The 20,826-nt window shown below is 37.1% G+C and overlaps 1 protein-coding gene across 3 annotated transcripts; it reads right to left on the bottom strand.

Annotated features, from left to right (window-relative positions):
* Positions 1–253: 253 nt before the first annotated feature.
* Positions 254–20,367, bottom strand: nrbp2a (nuclear receptor binding protein 2a). 3 transcript variants are annotated; one of them, XM_016545722.1, is made up of 18 exons: positions 19,859–20,367; positions 6,642–6,764; positions 6,358–6,459; positions 6,173–6,262; positions 6,010–6,050; positions 5,379–5,473; positions 5,235–5,258; positions 4,810–4,893; positions 4,516–4,571; positions 4,305–4,400; positions 4,082–4,214; positions 3,793–3,895; positions 3,654–3,704; positions 3,425–3,560; positions 2,909–2,962; positions 2,752–2,815; positions 2,588–2,643; positions 254–1,258 (listed from the first exon to the last, which is right to left on the bottom strand). In XM_016545722.1, exons 1-18 carry the CDS (start codon positions 19,976–19,978, stop codon positions 1,160–1,162), a joined length of 1,527 nt encoding a protein of 508 aa, XP_016401208.1. In that variant the 5' UTR covers positions 19,979–20,367; the 3' UTR covers positions 254–1,159. The 3 variants fall into 3 exon arrangements, with proteins under 3 accessions (XP_016401208.1, XP_016401210.1, XP_016401209.1); XM_016545724.1 differs by lacking the exon at positions 19,859–20,367 and adding an exon at positions 19,014–19,284; XM_016545723.1 differs by lacking the exon at positions 19,859–20,367 and adding an exon at positions 6,999–8,149.
* Positions 20,368–20,826: the final 459 nt, after the last annotated feature.

Here is a 20,826-nt window from a genome sequence, read left to right as displayed (position 1 = left end):
GGTCAGAAAGATTTTTTTGAAAGAAGTCTCTTAAGTTGCATTAAGTTTTATCAAAAATACAGTAAAACAGTAATATTGTTTTAAAAAAAAAAGTTGTGCTGCTTAATATTTTTTGTGGAAACCATGATACATTTTCTTCAAATTTCTAGGATTAATAGAAAGTTTACAAGAGCAGCATTTATTCAAAACAGATTTTTTCATAATGTAAAAGTTTTACTGTCACTTTTAATAAATTTAATGTGCCCTTGCTGGATAAAAGTATTAATTTCTTTCAAAAAATCCCCCAAAATCATACTGACCTAAAATTTTTGAATGGTAACGTACTACTTAAGAATACCGCTATGTTTACAAACATCTGCAAAGTTACCATCTGCATGAAAAAAGCAATTGAGATCTACATAGTTCAATTAAAAAAATCTTAAACTGTAAAATTCAAAGATTAAGATTACAAATTCAAGATTAAGAGCAAGAAATGAAGTTTAAGGTCTGAAAAAAATGAAATTGAAATATATTAGTATAATAGGTGCCAAGAGCACTTTTGTCATAGTACCGTAAATTCGTTTGCTCAACGTCAGCTTGTTAAAGCATACAGAATAAGATAATTTAGAAATGCAGAATCAGACATTTTAATGCATTTCCTTGCTTGAACTTTTAAACATGTATACCAAGGCCAGGTATTAATTGTTTCAAATAATAAATAACACATTTATCTGGAACAAAACTGTCTGTTTGAGATTTTGTCCTTTGCATGATGAGGATGGATTATGCCATATAGGCACAATGACTTGGAGGGATGTTATTAAAAATCCTTTAAATGCATAAAAAAAAAAATCACAACCAAAATGCTGGCACTGAAGCTGAATCTCTGCAAGTGATAGAAATGTTCGTCATGGTGAGATGATAGCAGTAATTCGACCTTCAAGATCAAAATGAACAGTTTGAGCTCTTTGGAGTTTGTGCAGGTACCATGCACGGTATGGTGCGAGCTTTTCTCCCCAGGCCCATCACTTATTCTGAAGCCATCTTGTCATGACCTTCATTATGTAATGTTGCGCTTTTGGTCTCATGTCCCTCTTCTGGATCTCTCGCCACCATTTTTTTTTCTCAAGCTCTGGCCCAGTCTTCAATCTCTGTTTGTCTATTATGTGACCAGCTGGGCTTAGTACATCACAGCCATGGCAGTAGGGGAGGTGGACGTCCCTGACCAGTGCTTACATAATGCATCCTCAAGAAAACATGCCAACTTCTCGCAGTCTTCCTGCATGACACAACAACAAGATAATCACAATCACACATGAAGCAAAGCTATTCAGCTCATCTGAAGGTTAAGACAGAAAATACTAAACAAGAATTGGTAACATCAAAGTTTTTCGTTCCTTGCCACAGTTTCCTTGGCTTGCACTAGAAGACTAAAGGTGTATTATGTACAATGTGTTGTGTGTAATTATTGACTTTCTATTAATTCCACAGTTAAACTGCTTAGGGTTGGGTGATATGTCACGACACATAATTGCTATAAATTGAACAAAACCTTAAGGCCCGTTCACACCAAGCAAGATAACTATAACGATAACGATAAAGATATAGTTCTAAAAATCGTTCTCAATATTAAAGAATAGCATAGTTCACACCACAACTATAACGATAACGATACAGAGGAACGATATCGTTGTGATCACTTTCAAAACAATTTTTTTCCAGCTGATGAATGATAAAACACTGACAGCCAATCAGAATCCATCCTGCTGTAACGAGCTCAAGAATTTAAAGCGGCAGACGCATGTGCGCTTAGAATAAACAGACGATATCGTTCGCTGGTGTGGACGCTAATATCGTTATCTTTATAGTTATCTTTATAGTTATCGTTCTTGGTGTGAACGGGGCTTTACAGGTTTCATGTGGTTTTCACCACATAACAAATTAATAACTCCAACTTACAACTACTATAATTATATCAACTTTACTCACTTACATTCAGTATACTCATGTAAAATAATACATAGCAAATATCAACTGCTTGATTTTTTTATACTATTGCAAAATGTAAACTATATTATTGCCTTGCGATATATTAAAGGGGTCATATGATGCGATTTCAATTTTTCCTTTCTCTTTGGAGTGTTACAAGCTCTTGGTGCATAAAGAAGATCTGTAAAGTTGCAAAGACTAAAGTCTCAAATCCAAAGATAGCTGGCCAATCAGAGCACACCTTGCTTTTTTAGAACGATGAACTGTAAAAATCGACGCCTTTCAGAAAGGCGGGGCATAGAAGAGAAACAATAATGTACATTATATGGAAAATAATGTGTTTTTTTAACCTTAAACCGCATAAACACATTGCATTACACCAAATACACAACATAATGTTCTTTTTAGCAACGTCATTTAATGTTGGATAATACATCCAACCTTACCTACAAACATACAGTACACTCACATAAAGTGGTATATACTATATAAGAAATTTCAACTGTTTGAGTCTTTATATGGTCGCAATATGTGAACTATATTATCGCCCAGCTCTTATCTGCTCAAATGCGACTAAAAGGCATGAAGAAGCCTGATGGTCAGAAGATATTGTGCTTACCTCACTGATGAAAGCATGGTGAACCAACTCACTAGCCAAATCTTTGGGACTGTCAGCTGAAAAAAATTTTTTTATTTACTTTTACACATCTCATATTCTCTCATTTTTATTCTCAAAAAATAAATGCAACAAGAACACATTTTAATGTTTTAAAATGGACTTACATGGCAAAACATCACAGCTAAGCTGCCGGTGAAGCCTGTCATCCATTTTTAAAAAGAGAGAGAGCTACAGAGAAAGAAAGGATAGATGATGCACAATGTCCACAGCTTTTTAGGTGAAGAAGCTAAGCAAAACAACATGCCAAAAATTTTAACTCACATGACTCCTTGTGCCTTCCTCATTCGCTTCCAAATTACAATGGATCTGGACAACCTGTATGAAAACACAAGGATTTGGTTATTTAATGCCTCTTTTCTGTTACACAAATCAAACACAACAGGTTTTTAAGAGGACAGTGTCATGGATTATCAGAAAGTAAGTGAAATACTGCTTGTACATGGATGAGATACAGTACATTGATCACCATTTCTGGGAAATATTTAAACAAGACGTCAGCTTTTTTCAGATTGACCCTTGCCCATCATCAGTATCAGGTCTGGACACACTTTCCATCAGTCTGCCAACATTTGTTAGACAACTAGTATTTTGCTCAAAAACAACTATGCAGAGTTTAAAATGAATTGTGAATCTGAGCATTGTTTATTTACACAAACTGTGTGAACGAACCGATTGGCAAACATGAATCAGTCTTCCCAAAGCTTTGTTTGAGGCATAGCATCACTACTTGGGATTAGTAACTCTCAATATTGTTTCGAACATAAATCTTATTCTAACCTTTCTGGTTTCAGTCTCCTGTGGTTCTGGGGTTGGGGTCTTCACAGTCTCCATCTGTTCCTGTGACAAAGAAAGAGCACGGGGGATAGGATGCGGCCGCTGGGAAGCAAAGTTCATGAGCGGATATATGCCGTTCCTGTTCGTGCAGAAGAAGATTGGTTTCAAATGCTCAAGCACGGACACAAAAACAGTCTAAATCTAAGATCAGCAGTTGTTCTCTGTGACTCACTTCACATCCTCAAGGAATTTGTCCAGCTCTAGAGGAGAAACGTGAGAGTACCTTGAAAAAAATGAGAAGGACGTCAGAGGAAAGTGGGAGCGATCAGAAAAGAGAATCAGAAACTTCCTATTTAGTTTGAGAAACTCACTTTAGATGGATTCCAGGTCGGTCACAATGATTAATCTCTGCCATGATGCCGTTAGGGTCAAAAGATTTTGTTTTCTCGTCCACACAATTCTCAGGAAGGAGATCTGGAAAAAATGAAAATAAGTTTAAGACCTAAAACTAAAGAGAAATGGAAATGCGAAGGAGCAATAATTTCCTTTTGCTTAAATGGGCCATACATAACATTTCTGTCATGTCTAAGATCAAAATTAAAGCATTTTTACTCTGAGGAGTCAGGACGGGATGAACAGTGTTTTCCATGTCCCACTTACACTGGTTATTGATAAAGCAGTGCGCAGCAAGCAGTTTTAAGGAGTGGACCTCAAATAACACTCTGTGGAACAGCAGGTCATGAGCTGTAGGTCTCGTCTTGGCTTCTGTGCGCACACACGACTGGATAAATTCCTGTCAGTGTAAATGATGAAGGCGTTAGATTAAAGCAAAAATATTTAACAGAGCTGTATTAGTTATAAATATACGCTTAATGTCTTTTACCCTCATGAGAGGGTCCTCAAGTGATTGTCCAGCATGATCAATGGCCTCTTTCGAAACTGCGTTGTCTCCATTGGCCTGGATTTCTAGTACTGCCATCTAAAGGTGAGTGGGGAAAACAAAATTAAGTCATACTTAAAATGTTGTTCTTTTGGAATGATTATAATTTGCAGTTTTTGATAGTTTAGTTAGACTGATAAAATAATTTTCAGACCTCCAAGGCACAGATGCCAAATGAAAATATATCAATGGCGTAGTCATCTCCAGCAGCTTCAGAAAAAGAAAATGAAGAAATGTCATGAAAATGAACATATTTCTATTCTGCATTTTGTTTTTTTTAATATATTACAAATGATAAGCAAAACAACTTTACTTTGCTCAAAAAAAAATCCTATACCTTTCTTTTTATGCCTAGGTTTAAATCAAAAACATTCCAGATATTTTCTAGATTTCTGATTTTTTCCAGATTGAGAAAGATGATAATATGGTAAAGGCATCAGATACTCACTGCCATACTCTGGAGCAAAGAAATGCTGGTTCCGCACTTCATCTCGATGTTGATGCACATTCCCATGAATCGCCTCAGCAAACACTAAGGGAAACACACAACATTCAAACTCTATTTATAACATTATTTGAATGGAAAAATTATAGCCAGTAAACATACAAGATCTCCAGCACATGGGCTAGAGTCCAAGATAAATACTCTAAAGGGGGAAGTGGGCCTTATTTTCTTTATTTATGTCTTAGATTGTAAAAGCTGACAAGAAATGTTACAGTACATTACATTACTGCCAGGATTTTGGGCCAATATATGCAAAGCATTGTTTAAGGAAGGAAGGAAAAGAAAGTCTAAGTACGGTCCGTGTTTTCTTTATGACGAGATAACCAAATTCCTGTGCACATGGCTTAGAGAGCTCAGAATGGACTTACCATTAACAAACAGCCTGTGCCAAACTGCAAAAGAAAGAAGAGACATTTAACTTTTCTAAAAACAGATATTGTATGTAAAAAATGATCAAACATCAAAATGTTTTGAGTTAAACCTAAAATACAAGGATTAAAAGACTGTCAAACCTGAGCCGATCTTTATGAGGCCATTGTGCTGGATAAAGATTGTGTCACAGGTCAGGTTACCATGGATAATGGGTGGATCACATGAATGCAAGTAACTAAAGACAGAAATGAGAAAAAATCAGTACTTGTACTCAAAACATCCTTCAAACAAACTGAAAGTTAAAAAGAAATTCCACACAAATAAACATTTAATGTATTAAAATAAAATAATTTATACAAGGAAAAAAAGTTTAAACTAGTAAAATAATTTTCCCCCATACAATAAGAGAAAAAAAGTACTAGCTGTAAAGATGAAATGTGTAACTTCTACTGTCATAAAACATAATTGCAAACATGTCTCAAACATTTTTTTCCACAAACACTCGCCTTGTCTGTCATTGGCCAAACAAACAGACAGCCCCGCCCCAAAACTCACACCATTGGTTGAGTCAGTGTTGCTATGCTGGGATGGTCAAGATGCTCAAACAAACAAAGCAATGTTTTGACAGCTGCACTGAGCCACAGTGTTTACTGACTTATAGTTGCCTCTGTATATTAAGCTGGGAAAATATTTTTATTTTAAGCACACATTTCAGCTTTAACGGCAAATTTTCAGATGAGTTCAGATGATACGAAATCCTCAATGTCCTACCTGAGTGCAGAGAGTATCTGCGTGCACCAACGCTTCCATGCCTGAGACATACAGGTAGTACCAGTGTGTTATGATTTTGTCATATTTCTGCCAGAAGGTGGCATTGTTCTCTAACTTTTCCACATACGGGTTTTTCAATTTCAATGATTGATAAACATTTCACCTTCACATTCATAGTTTTGTGGTTTTTCTTGGTCTTCTTCAAAAACTGCTTGAGACTTCCAGATGACATATATTCAGTGATAAAAATCACCTGTGTGGCACGAAATGAAAGAAAACGTGAATGTCTGAATTTAGGGTAAAGTTCACAGAGGCGTTCATTTCTACCAGGTGTGTGTTGCTTCTCACCCTCGCTCTGCTCTCGCTCATGTCCAACCAGTACTTGTGAAACTTCACAATGTTCGGATGCTCCACCTGCATCAGGTTCTCAAACATCTCCCTTATCCGCTCCTGTATTAACACAAAGTACATCCACTCTTGGTTTCACATTTCAAGCGTCGTTTCTGTCACCGTACCACCATTCCAGCATGATGACATGATGCCAATACTGTAACATTTCACAGATGTTTGTGGTGCAGCATACTAAGTATCCCACCCATAACATCGATGTTGGAAAACAAGCATGGTCCTACCTCAAAGGACTTGAAAACCTTCTTGTCTGAAAACTGCACTTCGTTCCACACCACCTCCACCCCCTCTTCAGTGTCCATGGCCAAGTATGCACTCTCAATGCCTGGGACATTTCCCTGACTGACCTAAACCAGACAAATAAGGACATAGAGAAAGAGGAAAGGGTGGAAAGTGAGTTTAGCACTCCAGACTCTGCCAAGTTCATACAAAGTACCATTTAGTCAGTGATATCTGCAATATTTACTTCTCATTGCACAACTTTTTAACTGTGTTTGCAAATGTGATATTTTAGTATCAACTTCTTAGTATTGTTAGTACAGGAAATGAGTATTTCTGTGAAGAAGAAGAATGTCACACACCCCTTCTCCGCCCCCTTGCTCCACAACTCTCCCATGATGCACGTTGTGGTTTGGGCTGTTCAGAGCAAGCATGACAACACAGACTTTGAATGGCCTGTAAATTCGTGTTTTTTTTTTTGTCTTTGTAATGCTGTAAATAAAGCTCAAAATACAGAAAAGGGCACACTGCTGTTTGCTCTCCAAACACTTCAAGTCCCCACCTTTTTTGGACAGAAACAGTCATTTTATTATCACAACTGTTTAAAAGAAAACAAACCCAAGCCCAATGTTTTCAGATTTGTATTTTCTATATTTATAGGCTGAATTTGCTCCCCTCCCGCTGATCGGTGAACTGAAGCTATGTGTTTTGGAGACAGACACAACATGATCTAGTCATGCTGAGATGTAGCTAAAAGGCCTTGGATTTAACTTTATCTCTGATTCAGAAACATATGACTATAAACTGATAATACTGTTTGGTATGCTTCAAACAAAGAGTTTTTTTAATTGTTCAGGGCATTCAGGCACAATAAAATAAGAGCAGAACAAGGTGTCAAAGTTTACTAGGCTAAACAGTATCAAGTCTAGTAGCAGTTCAAGCACAAATAATGTGCATGATTGATTATAATATCCCAAAGTCTAATTCTATTAAGGTTTATCTTATAAATGAACAGTTTATTTTGGTATTTTAAGCACACTGACTGTCAATTGCCCAGGCTCTGAGGTTGAATAGTGGCCATTAAAAGGACTGACTGATATAAATCAACCTCAGGACAACAGTAAAACAAGTTTTATGACACTTTTACTAATAATGGCTGAGCACAGCAAAGCTTGGTTATGCAAGTCAGAGAACACAAGGACACTAAAAGCATGTCCAATTACATTTGGAGTTAATTAATTCCCTAGATGCCACACAAACAGACAAGGAATGTCTTTGAAAACAAATAAAAAAACTTTCCATTTCCTCTGAAAGCCAGAGAGTGTGTTTCTACCCAGCTGGTGTCTCCAAATTATGTGCAATCACAGGCATCTGAGCCTGGCTAATATTGTACCTCAAAGCACTCTAGTGACGCACAGATAGGATGTTAAGATTTATTCAATTAGTGTCTAGAGCATTTAAAAATCAATGTTCAAACTATATGCACAGGGGTTGTTGACATAAACATGTAACTAAAACTGTAATACTCTTTTAAGACTTTATCATTTAGATTTTTTTTTCTTTCTTTAAATTCAATTTTATTCAGAACCGGTTACAAAATAATAGATGTTCAGTTCTGCACCACAATATTAGTGAATCTACAGCACGAAACATACAGTGATAAAAGTGTATTCTGATTACCAAACGAATGACTCTTATGAGCTGGTTCTTTTAAGTGAATCAAAAAACATACAATGAGACCCGTGTAATCTCATTCTTGAAAGAAAGACTCTTATGAGCCAGTTCGTTTCACAGTGAGTCAAAAACATACAGCGCAGCCAGTGTTGTCCACTTAAAGAGTCCTAAAACATCTTGTGGATAAAAAAGCCCACTGATATGTAACACGTCAAATGAAGTAAGCTGCTGTCAAAATAATGTAGCTGTGGTGTTTAGTTCTTGGTTTCTGGTCTCTCTTGTGTGGGTGTTTATAAAGAATGTTTTGAGAATAAGTTGTTAGAAACTCTAAATACCAAATAACAGGGAACACTGTGCCCATAAAACCAGCTGATATCATCTCACGCACAGTGCTTCGAAATCCTCTCTGACATAAACCCACACCATAGCTTTCCCAATGAAAACAAACATTACGATCTTCATTTCCTGCCCTTTCATCCCCTATCCTGCGTCTGTCACAGATACACTTCCAGCGGTATTGCCTCTTCCTGCATAATGTATGAAATCTAATAAGTTCTAATAAGAACTGTGGAACTACTTTCATCTCTGGAAACCTAACCGTGCATGCTCAATTTTCCCTTATACATCCTATCAAACATCTCCGAGGATGAACAGAGAGAAAATGTGAATGGATTGGCATGCATACCTGGATGAATCTGCACTTTATATGCAGGTACAGCTTTCCAGCTATACAATTATCATCATGAATGGTGCTTGATTTCAGCATGCTAACCCCAGATGCCTACTGGGCCCCTCAGACACAACTAAAAGTCTTGTCCGAGTACAAATGCTAAGCCTCTCTCTATGGGGTGGCTATCTTTTGTGATGGAGAATGGTGACCTGAAGCAACAGTTTTAACTGACATACAGGAGACTAGGGTTGTGCCGATAGACGATAGTATCGTGTATCCACGATAGTCAGAGATATCGACGATAGCAGATGTCTTTGTCGATAGTCAAGACGATATTAGGCTCATTCTCCTATGAATGTATTAATAATAATAATTATTATTACTTTATATTTAACGTGTTCGTTTATGTCCAATATTTAGTGTTAAACTGTTGGTCTTTAAAATAAATCTACTTTTGATTTTCACCGTTGACTGATTTTGCAGACCTTTAAGACTGATAACGTCGGTGCGCAGATGCGGCAATCTTGTCACAGGACGCGCGGTCCTAATAGCCATGTATGACTGTTGTATCCGATTCCGAATATATATGAACTAGCTGTTTTAAATATTTTTGTATTTAACATGGTGCTTCCATAGGCTCCCTCTCTCTCGCGCGCGCTGTTTAAAACACCAAATAGTTATGAAATAGCCTATGACAAGTAGCCTAGAGAGTCTCTCTCTTGCCCCCACCCACCCATGCACGATAATATCGTCTATCGGCGATCTCACGGACTGGCGATATGACGATTTGAAAAATGACCATATCGCCCAACACTACAGGAGATACTTGTGTGTGCACTTTGCTGTAATGTTGGAACAAAATAGGTTGTGTAACACACTTAGCTGGATAGAGACCCAATTCCAGATGTGAAAACAAGCAACCCTTGTTAGCTAAACTGCCAGTGTCACTCAAGACCACCAGTACAGCCTGAAGGCACCCTACTTAGGGGTCTGGAAGTGGAGATGAACACATGACATGACATGAAAGAGATACAAACGTGCTGCTCTGCATTCTTGTGGTAAAGTTCTTGAAAAGAATTAAGGAGTTGCCTAAGATGAGCAGAAATGCTGGCATTTCCATCTGTTTTTCGCAGCCCAGATATAGAAATGGAAAACAAGGCACTTCAATCTGCAGAGTGTTTCATGCTATCAATTTATGAGGTGTCAGAAATTTTTAGAAATGGCCTAATTATTTAAAGTCATTCCACAGACATAAATAGATAAATACGTTTCTAAATATAATTAACAAAATATTTCTATTATATTTACAAAAGAGTGCTATTCTTTTGAACTTTCTATTTATCAAACAATACTGAAAAAAATGTATCATGGTTTACACAAAAAATATTTAAGCAACAATTGTTTTCAACATTGATGATAATAAGAAATGTTTCTTGAGCATGAAATCAACATAAAAATGCTAAAAATGCAGCTTTTCCATTATAGGAATAAACTACTTTTATAAAATACAATTTGTAATGTAAGTTACATATATCGGCGTTTTGAGCTATGTTGATATCTTTTATTGTTATATCTTTTAATAACAATTGTTAATTTAACAATTTGGCAATTTAAGTTCGAGTCATGTTGAAAACTGATATTTTTGTAATATACCAAATTAGAAGATTTCCTATATAAATATATGCTAGCTAAGAGAGATTTACTTTTATATTCAAGCAAAACAGATATTATCACTGAAATACATTCTAGAGCAGTGGTTTTCAAACCCTGGGTCGTGACCCTCGGGTGGGCCGCGAGACTTAAAAAATTGATTAGTTAAGGAAAATATATATATGCATGTAACTAACTTCAAGACTCAGGGAAGAAAAAAAGCGGAAACCAGCAAACGTAACTTAAAATAAAAAAAAATAAACAACAAAATAAAAGTTAAAATATGCATTAGAATCTCACGGCAGACTCCAATGCATATTTGTGTCTGTGCTCTGCAGAGTATCAAAGGTTTCTATTTACAACACATTTTTGCACCGTTAAACATTGTAGCCAATCACAGACATATCTTTTGATTTCTGGAACGCAATGGCCAACCAGAGGCGCTTCAGTCAGAATCTACTCACCGATCAAAACTCAGAAGTTTTGTTCGGTCCCGAGTACTGCAAGCTTGTGAACCTTCTCATTATAATGAACAAAGTGTAGACGCGATATAAACAAGAGATTAATTGTGTGGTGTAGAGAGATTCATTGATTAGAATGGAATTTTCAAAGATTGCGATAAACTCAAATGAGTGACAGTTTTTCAGTGATTATAAAGGGAGCACTCTGAGCAATAATCCATTCAGAATTTGAATTTATTTATTTTTTAATCTGTTTTTCATGCTGCTAAGAGGACCAACTTGGTGTACACGCTGCACTATATGTATGAAAGTATGTGTCGCATCAATTAAAAAAATAAAAATAGGGCTGCCCTTAAAAAGGTTTGAAAACCACTGCTCAAGAGTTAATGAATGAATCAGAATCTAAATGAATCGGGAAATCTGTATCAATACCCAGCCCACTTTTACACTTGTCCAACCAATTAACACAATTATTCACTGTTTATCAATGTACAGTGTGAAATCTTTTTGAAAGTCTTACCAGGATTAATAGCTAACCCAGTGTTAAATATGAACAGGTAACACAGAGTTGCATTAATCCTGGTTTAAAAAATGACTATGGTTAAACACTTCCCATCTAGCTAGTGGAAATTAGAAATTGTCTGGATGGACTAAATCACAAACACAGGACAAGCATAAAAACCACTGATCTTCAGGAAATGTACCTAAACACGTTATCAGTTTGTCCTTCCTAATATTGACACACTTGGCAGATACTCAAAAGGAGTACTCAACATAATAATCCGAGTAAAGTGTCACACTCATCAAGCTTTCAATGCATCCTCTACAAGCTTAAGCTGTATTGTGTAACTTTTCCCAAAGAAAGAGTGCTGACAGAGGAGTCATATTTTCAGCTCTTGCCTCAGGGCATCCCTTCTCCCAAAGCGCTCAACCTTTTATCTTGCATTCACGTATGAAATAAAGAGTTGGCAAAATCAGCATTAAGAGATGAATAGCTCTGCTTTTGGGTAAACCGAGCAAAGTAGGCGTGTTTGTGGAAGTAGGAGGATGAAATGTAAGCCAGGAATTTAAGGAGTCTAAGGCAGGTCTACAGTTGCGCTCTTTTGTAAATATGTGCTCGGTTGCTGTTTGTGATCTGCAGAACATAGTATTGTTCTGTACACCAGAAGCCCAAATTCAGGCCAGTGGTGCCTAATGCACCACTTTATTATATAAACCGGAACATTTTAAAAGCTACATCAGGTCAAGTGCGCCACTGGGTTTGAATATGACTGGCACTTTTGAAGTGAGGAACTGCCACAGCAGGTTTGTAGGATCGAAGTCTGCTGCATTTAAAGATTTGAGAGCTCTGATTTGAATGAGGGGTTAATGCGAAGAACGATCAATGCTGATGGACTTGGAAGGATCATAATCAAAGAACAGTGCAATATGTAGCAGGCGACATCATATGACTTAGCAAAAAGAGAAGTAGAGAGAAGGACGATGAGAGGAATATAAACAAAGAGCATTATAGAATAAAAGCATGATGTGATGTCCACGCAAAACAGTGTTAGTCACCACACTCACGACTCATCATGAATGCCCTGCATTGTGATGATGGAGATGTGGGAATCCATGGTGTGAACGGACTGAATGCTTTGTCTTTTCTTCTAGCAGTTATTTTTCTTCCTCTAATAGCATCTGTCGCAAAGTTCTGAGAACCGGTATTTTTCAGCACTGTGCCAAGAGAGAAACACCTGCAGCAACCAAACCAAAACTATCTAGCTTTGATAAGATAAACAAGTAGTTTATACCTAACTTTTTGGATGGTTGAAGGATCAACCTGAATACAACAATCACCATTATTTGACACAATCTTGTCTTAAAACAAAGTGAACTCATACATAATTGCAGTCCTAGTGATAAGTGAATGGAGAGCCGAGCAAAGTTCTCCTAGTTTACAAGAGTGACACATGAATATGAGTAGCTGCAAGCCTGCAATAAAGGAGTGTCTTTACTTGTGACATTCTGAAAAAAAAGGAAAAATGCTTAAAGCATGCACACACGCACACACACACACACACACACACACACTCAATCGCACAGTGTAATCTATAGGCTATATGAATCAAAAATACCATCTGCTCAATGCCAGTTCTTTAGAAACACCAAGTACATGATGAAATATCAAGGTCAAGTAAACTTAAAAAAAAATAAATCACTCACAAATCAAAAATTATAAATGGCTTTTACATTACTTTACACATGCACAACATAGCTGATATAGCTGATAGTTTTAAGTGGAACAAAACTAGAAAATGTACAATCAGATTTCTATTTTTTTTTCAATGACTTTTAAGATTTTATTAATTAAAATTTTCAGGGCCTGCATGGGAAACACAATTTGATATTTCCAAGACCATGGGAACTGTGTAAAAAAAAAAAAAAGTAATCTTATAAATCATACATTATGGATGATTTGAGCCATTATTTAACCCCTAGCAGTGGAAGTAAAGCTGAACGCTGGATGAAATTCCAGCTAAATCTTGTATCTGTGAAATCTGACAGTTCTGGTCTAGTTACTGCTAGTCAGTCATGTGAGATTCAATTGGGATTCTCAGAGCATGAGTGAGCTGAAATACTCAAGCTGTCATCAAAAGCTAATTCTACAGTAGAACACATGACACTAATAAGTTCATACAACCTATCATTGTCATCTAATGTCTCTGAATTGAAATCTCTGAATAGATGCATTGTCTCGACTGACTGAAGAAGCACGGGAGATTACTCTTGCACAATTAATCAGACCAAATCCTGAGGGAAAGAGTGAATCTAATACGGTAACTGAAAGCAAAAAAAACAAAAACAAAAAACGCAGTTCTGAATTTGAAACAGAGATGGAATTAAATTTGTGATTTTTAACGGGGCACTTAAACAAAAAGTTTAAAAGTTCAAAAGTGATACAAAAAAACCTATGCGGCTTAGAAAAAATCCTCTCCTACCAACCACTAATACTCTGGCTGTCACAGGAAACCAACTCTGCCAGTCTTCTGGGACTTGGAGATCTTTGAAAGAGGTTAGCAGTTGGCACAATCTTCTAGAGCCCAATGCCAAACACAAATCAGAGAGGGGCTTTGAAAGCCATCTTGATAATATAGTCTGTCAAAGAAAGATGAGCAGTGGTCAGAATTACCAACGTTATTGCTTTCCTAGAATGCTAACAGTCTAATCAGATTCAATGATCTATGCTAAAATACAGCTAAAAGTGCTACCGCCAGACCCGGAGTTAGGCTGAATGGATTCGAAAACGGTAAAACTCAACTGTTTAACTCTAGGGGAGTTGGAAAATGGGCCTATTTTCAAAAATAGTGGAGTGTTCCTTTAAAGACCGAAAAAGTGAGTGACCTGCTGAGCTATTTTAAGAGAAACCTTTTCCTCTAGCTTCGCTATGAGGGCCTCCAGTAGAAAGGTTTACTTCTTTTTGAGGAATGACAAAAGACTTGTGAAAAATGCAAACTACCCATTTAAAGGCTTATTCACCTTTAAGACCTCAAGCGGGTAGCATTTTTCACAGACGCTTGTAGAATCTTTTGTCAGTGTGAGGACATAATTGAAAAATGGCTGAATGCAAAACTAACTTAACTTTAACAGTGTTCATAAGATACTGCATGTTTTTAGAAATTGATAAAGGTTTTGAATGCTTCTATTATTGTTTATATGATAGATAGTATCTGTATCACATACACTAATATTAGCCATGGCCCAAATTTGTCTTGAAGCAAAACTTCAAGTTTTTTTCCAAAAACCAAATTTAATTGTATAATGTGTTGTATTTTGTGTTTGTGTGTGCATATATATTTTTAACCAGCTAAAATATAGAATAATGATAATTATATACATTATATATATATATATATATATATATATATATATTAATATATAAATGCTTTTTTTCCCACATGCACATTGCATTTCATTATTTGCATTTACCATTCAGACAGATCTGAAGAGACTTCTGGCAATTTTTTGGTCACAATCCATCAGTGCAAAACCACAGTGCCAAAGCAAATTGATGGAACAAAATGCTACTATGCAATTTCCTATTGCATTGCCATGTCAAAGGAAGTGAAATATCCAGTAAAGCATCCATGTTTACGAGAACTGCATCATGAGATCAGTGGATTGGTAAGGTTAATCCATTGGCAACATGCATTTAAAGACAACATACGTCTTATCATTCACGTTGGTGTGTGAGGGTCAGAGACAGAAAGACGGAGGGAGGGAGACTGAGACAGAGATGTTAACTGGTGCATGCTGAGCAGAATGACTAAGTGTATGCAGATTTGTGTCAATGAGGGTGCCTGTAATTTAAAGATGGTTGTAAATGCAGGCACAGCCATGAAAAGCAATTGCCTCTGGGAATATTTAACAGTCACAGATCTAACTGTTAGAACACTTAATTAGCATTGCTCATTAAACACAGAGACGAGGTGAACTTTAGTCCTACTGAGCCTCCTCACAGGCTAATTATTCTTTTTCCTTTACTGATGTCCTTTGGAAAGTGATGATGACTGGGCTTTTTTTAGTCTCTGGGATGTGGCTCATTTAGTTCAGACAAGAAACCTGCTATCTGGTGAGATTACGGCAAAGCGGTGATGCTGATGCAGATCTGCCCAACTCAAGCATATTTTTTACCTTCTCTGTCTTAAAACCTCTTTCAATCCATTTTCTATTGACTGTGTAATATGTAATACAGCACACTCCCTGGGAATGGATTTAATTATTGCATGGTTTAAACTTCAGGGAAAAACTGGCAAGCATGAGTTTCAAATCTCACATTATACAACAGTTTGTTTGGAATTATTACTGTTAACAAGGCAAAAATAGATAGAATATTTGGAAATATTATGTCTAAAAAGTAGGGCTGCACGATAAATCACATGCGATATTTAACGCGCATCTTGTCAGAAAGCCGGTTCTGTAATCAGCGGTAAATCTCCATCACGTGCGTGCTTTCACATTGAGCAGCATTAACTACACAGAGCCGTTGTTCACTGACGAGCTGCACAAAAAATCGCGCGAATATGAACGTGGTTTTGCGCAGCTCGTCAGTGAACAACGGCTCTGTGTAGTTAATGCTGCTTCATGTGAAAGCCCGCACGTGATGGAGATTTACCGCTGATTACAGAACCGGCTTTTCTGACAAGATGCGCGTTAAATATCACATGCGATTTATCGTGCAGCCCTACTAAAAAGTAAGGCAATCAAATTACAAAAAGAAAAAAGAAAAAGTCATCTGCAGCCAAATCACAGCCATGCTGATACCCAGTAGAACAGCACAATTGTATGTGTTGCTTATTTATCTCCCATCATGTATTAAATCTTCTGATGAAATTGCTCAGATAGGTTTATTAAGTCTTCTGAGAAACAGCAAAACGTTGGAAAACAGTTGCATAACAAGTGTTCAAGAGCTATGCCAAGCTGGCTGTCATCACATAAATCTCTCCAATAATGACTCTATTCTGCCGCCTCAATTACAGCTAAACTCGAAAGATGTGCTAATTCATTTCTGCTGCTTCACCACAGAATACCGATGAAAAGAAAGTTAGAATAAAAGCTAATTGAACCCAACAATGGTTTCGATTTGCACACATCTGTATGTGTCATTCCTATGTGAACAATAACACACTACTGCCAGAAAACATCATCGCTCACCCATCTGTCCACTGAGTCATTTTCACTTCGAGTTTCTCATTCACACACATGTGCTCGGTGCTAATTAAGTGTAGGGGATGAACCGTGGTAAACATCTGCTCAAAAACTCTGTTGAGGTGGTTTCCCAAAGGGAGACTTTTTAAAATAAAATAAAAATAAATAAAAGGAATTTGATGATAAATTTGTTTATTAAAAGCAAAATATGAGATCTCTGAAATTCTAAACGGTATGCATGTCTTCAGAAACATCTCAGAAACATCTGAGATGCATAAGGGCCTCACATCAATGCTGATATCTATAACAACAATTAAGATATAGTTTTGTATATTGTACATTTAAAAGAACAGCAGAGTCTAATCCAACTGCAATGATAATGGAACAGGAGAACAATAACTTTGCAATCACTTGCAAAGCAAGCAATGATTTTATTTCATTCTGAAGAATGCTATTGTGAATCGGTGTAGACGGAACTTAAGACATGCGATAAATGTGATAAATAAATGTATTATCAGAGATCTAAATTGTCCTTTTTTAAAGCTGCAGTTCGTAAGTTTTGCCTCTTTGTCGCCATCTCTGTTTGAAATCCTGGAATTGCAGCTGAGTGCGGAATTATCTCCCTTGGTTGTGAGTCGGCACGGCTCCAGCGCTGATGAATCTAATGTTCTGAAGAGTATGTGTGGCAGTTAGTCACCGCACCAGTGTGGATATTTACTGTACTGTATCACAGATTCTAGCCTACGTCTTGGAATATGACCCAAATAAGAATTTTCACCGTATATTGCCATCTGAACAAGTAAGTAACAAGTCTGCCACGTTTGTTCTGACCAACTGAAGAAAAAAGAATTACCATAAATCTCGCTACCAATGGTGATTAAATCTAAAGATCGGTTAGCTCATATCACATCAAACCATTCAAATGATTATTATTGTTATACTTTATTCTCAAATGATTAATGTTAACGACATCAGCATTGGTGACTAACGTGTAGATTTCAATTTATGCACAGTCTAATCTAATTGTCATACTCTTTGAATTTCATATTAGGAAATTCTTTTAACCCAAAAATATTGTGTTTACAGACGTGACGTAATGATGCGGCAGCATGCTCGAATTTCCCGCGAAAACCTACCCATACCACTCAAATTATTATAAGATAACCATTGTGAATTGGGCTAAAGTAAGGCGATAGTTTTGAACACTGGCTGGTTATGTACTTGCTCAAATATTGATTTCGGATCATTTTTAACCAAAAAAAGTTACGGACTGCAGCTTTAACTATGGGGTGTGCTACAATGTTTCTGCAAATAAAGTCTTCATTTTGCATTGATTAAAATATATAAAAATTAAACATTTGGTAGTTCTCAATTTTTATGTAGTAAACTAAAAAAATTGGCTGGCAATCCTAATGTCACAAGGTTAAAGCTGTCGAAACAAACAATAATGCAAGCCTTTTGCAACTACCCAAAAACTCCCAACATTACAGCTTCTAACAATCAGAGTGCACACTGAAACAACCTGCAGAACAGAAGCTGGGAGGCATGATCCATGTCTCTCCATTTAAATGTCAGAGTCACTGAGGAAAGAAAACATCACCACACCGCCGCAAACAAAACTTTCACTCTTGTTGTACAAGCACGTCAGTCCTCCTCTTAGCCTGCGCTTTGGCACCATTTAACAACACTGACGCAATAAGAGAGCAGGCCACATACTAATAACATTCTTGTACAGGCTATTCACAAGGAGGAAATAATTGCTTGTTGTGCTCCAGCCACTTTGTCCCACTGTTTTTATCCAATTTTTCATCTTTTTTGCTTCTCACAATCAAGTGTCATGGAAAAAGAACACATAAATCACCCCCTCTTGAGACTCACCCTTGACCTCTGAGAAACTTAAGATGGCTTGTAACATAAAATGGAAAACTTTCACAAATATGCACATAAAGCGAGTGTATTACGTTCCAAGCTTTTAAGCACACAGTAAATACTCACAGGGATTTCAAACTATTTGTTTGGCTTAACTTAAGTGCATTTTTTTTTTGCTTATCTTATTAGTTTTAATTAATTTATTGTTACATAGTAAACCCACAAGTTGTCACAAATAAAAACAAACAAACTGTCCTAATAAAAATTACTTGAAATATCAAAACATTTCTTGATGACAAGTACTTCCTTAGAGAAAGACATGCAATAACTAGTCCACTTTACTTGAGTCAAACAAGTATGCTTACCAAACTTACTTGGAAGTCAATCGGTTTGCATACTTCTGAAAAGTACAAATCAACCAATTAGATTTTACAATGTAGGTGGGAGGGGTTGGCTAAAGCGTAATTTAATTAGCATTAATTTACACACGAAAAGAGTTTCACAGTTAACACTACGAGTAGTGTGTATGGTTAAAAGAGAAGGTTATAAGGTTCCAGTGTCCTGTAAGATAGTAGATAGACTGAACGTGTGACAATACTGATAAGCTTAATATACTGTATCTGTGACTTATCTCAAAGAAAGCCGAGCTCTTAACGCTTCAACACAAGCCGACGAGAGTGGACTGACACGAACACGACCTTTATCTCATAAAACAAAAGAAAAAACAAGAATATGAAACACAAACCAATAAAAAAATAATAGCAACTTATACTCTGCATGCGCTGTATGTGTGCGCGTGTGTATTTGGATGTACGTGCACGGAGGGGGAGGGGCTGTATGTGAACTCAAAAATGTTTACATTAAATCTTTTACGAAAACTACGTGAAACACTTTTGAAATGCTGTTAAATGTCCTTCAAACTCAAATACTAGTTATTAGAGCAGATGTGCATCGATTTACGTGTTGCTTTTTCAGATATTCTAGTGTTTAACAGCTGCTAATCACTGTAAACTCTCCATGTGGACAGAAACCAACAGGACTGGTTTATCGCGAAGACACCCACAAACACACAACATACCATGTGTTTGCATTTGCAGAGCCCTTTAAATACTTTAATAACAGTTAAATACACAATTCAGTCTCATCCAGTCACCGTCTTTACAAGAAAATGACAGCGATGCTTCACGTGCCCATTAGCCTCCAGACGTACCTGCTCCCGTCGCTTCTGCCAACGGCCGCAGGGGCTTTCCTCCAAGATTTCACTCTCATCTTCACTTTCCTCATCTTTCCCCTCGGACCCCGATATGTTCTCTGGGACGGACATAGTCATTTTGCCCTCGCGTGCTGCTTTGACTGCTCCTTTAAGACCAACTGAGCACGCAGGACCTCCTGAGGCTTGCTGCAATGTTGTAGCTGCAAACGTGTTTCATTGACGAATATCGCTGGCCACGATTTCAAGTTACAGTTTAGTCGTCAATCGCATATAAATACTGTAACACGCGACGCGATTTGCGAAAAGCGTTTTTAAAGCGACATAAAATATTCAGTTCTATGGTGAATTTAATCCCATCCTCAAGGACTCTCAGAAAAGGATCAGGCTCCGGATAACATACAGTCTCGTACGTGAGAGACGTAGGTCTCTGGACGCTCAGTCGCAGTCCACCCTAAACATACTCAGTGTACTAAAGAGCCCGACCTACAGGCATCATTTCATCTCAGTCCAGCTTTCCCTTCTGGCTGGAGCTTTCTGAATTTCCTCTTTTTAATGTGCTACCGTAAAGCTTAGACAATATGCACAGTGACCCCTTTACTGTTTTGTCATAAAACAATTCAGTGCATGTCCGATTACTCAACCAAAGTCGTAATTTACACAATGCAAATGGTGATTGGTCTATAAACAAAATGGCCTACACATCAAATAATGCTTTAAATCACAATACACGTGTGCAAAGTTGCCTTAACATGCCATTTAACACAGTATTGTATTGAGTTCCGAGTAAATAGTGAATAGGTGTAAACAGTGAATTGTGAATGTAATTTAGCCTTCCTCAAGTCAAGGCTTGCATGTGTGTTGCAACTAGTATTTAAATGGAGTGACAGGGTTTAGGCATGTGTGAAAACCTTCCACATCCTCTTAATACCCTTTCTCGGATCACATACAGTGGCCCCAAAATGTAT

The sequence above is a fragment of the Sinocyclocheilus rhinocerous genome, unplaced genomic scaffold (assembly GCF_001515625.1).
Source record: "Sinocyclocheilus rhinocerous isolate Xijiao unplaced genomic scaffold, SAMN03320098_v1.1 scaffold4144, whole genome shotgun sequence".
In the NCBI taxonomy this organism is placed as follows: domain Eukaryota; kingdom Metazoa; phylum Chordata; class Actinopteri; order Cypriniformes; family Cyprinidae; genus Sinocyclocheilus; species Sinocyclocheilus rhinocerous.
This window is presented reverse-complemented; position numbering and strand designations above follow the sequence as displayed.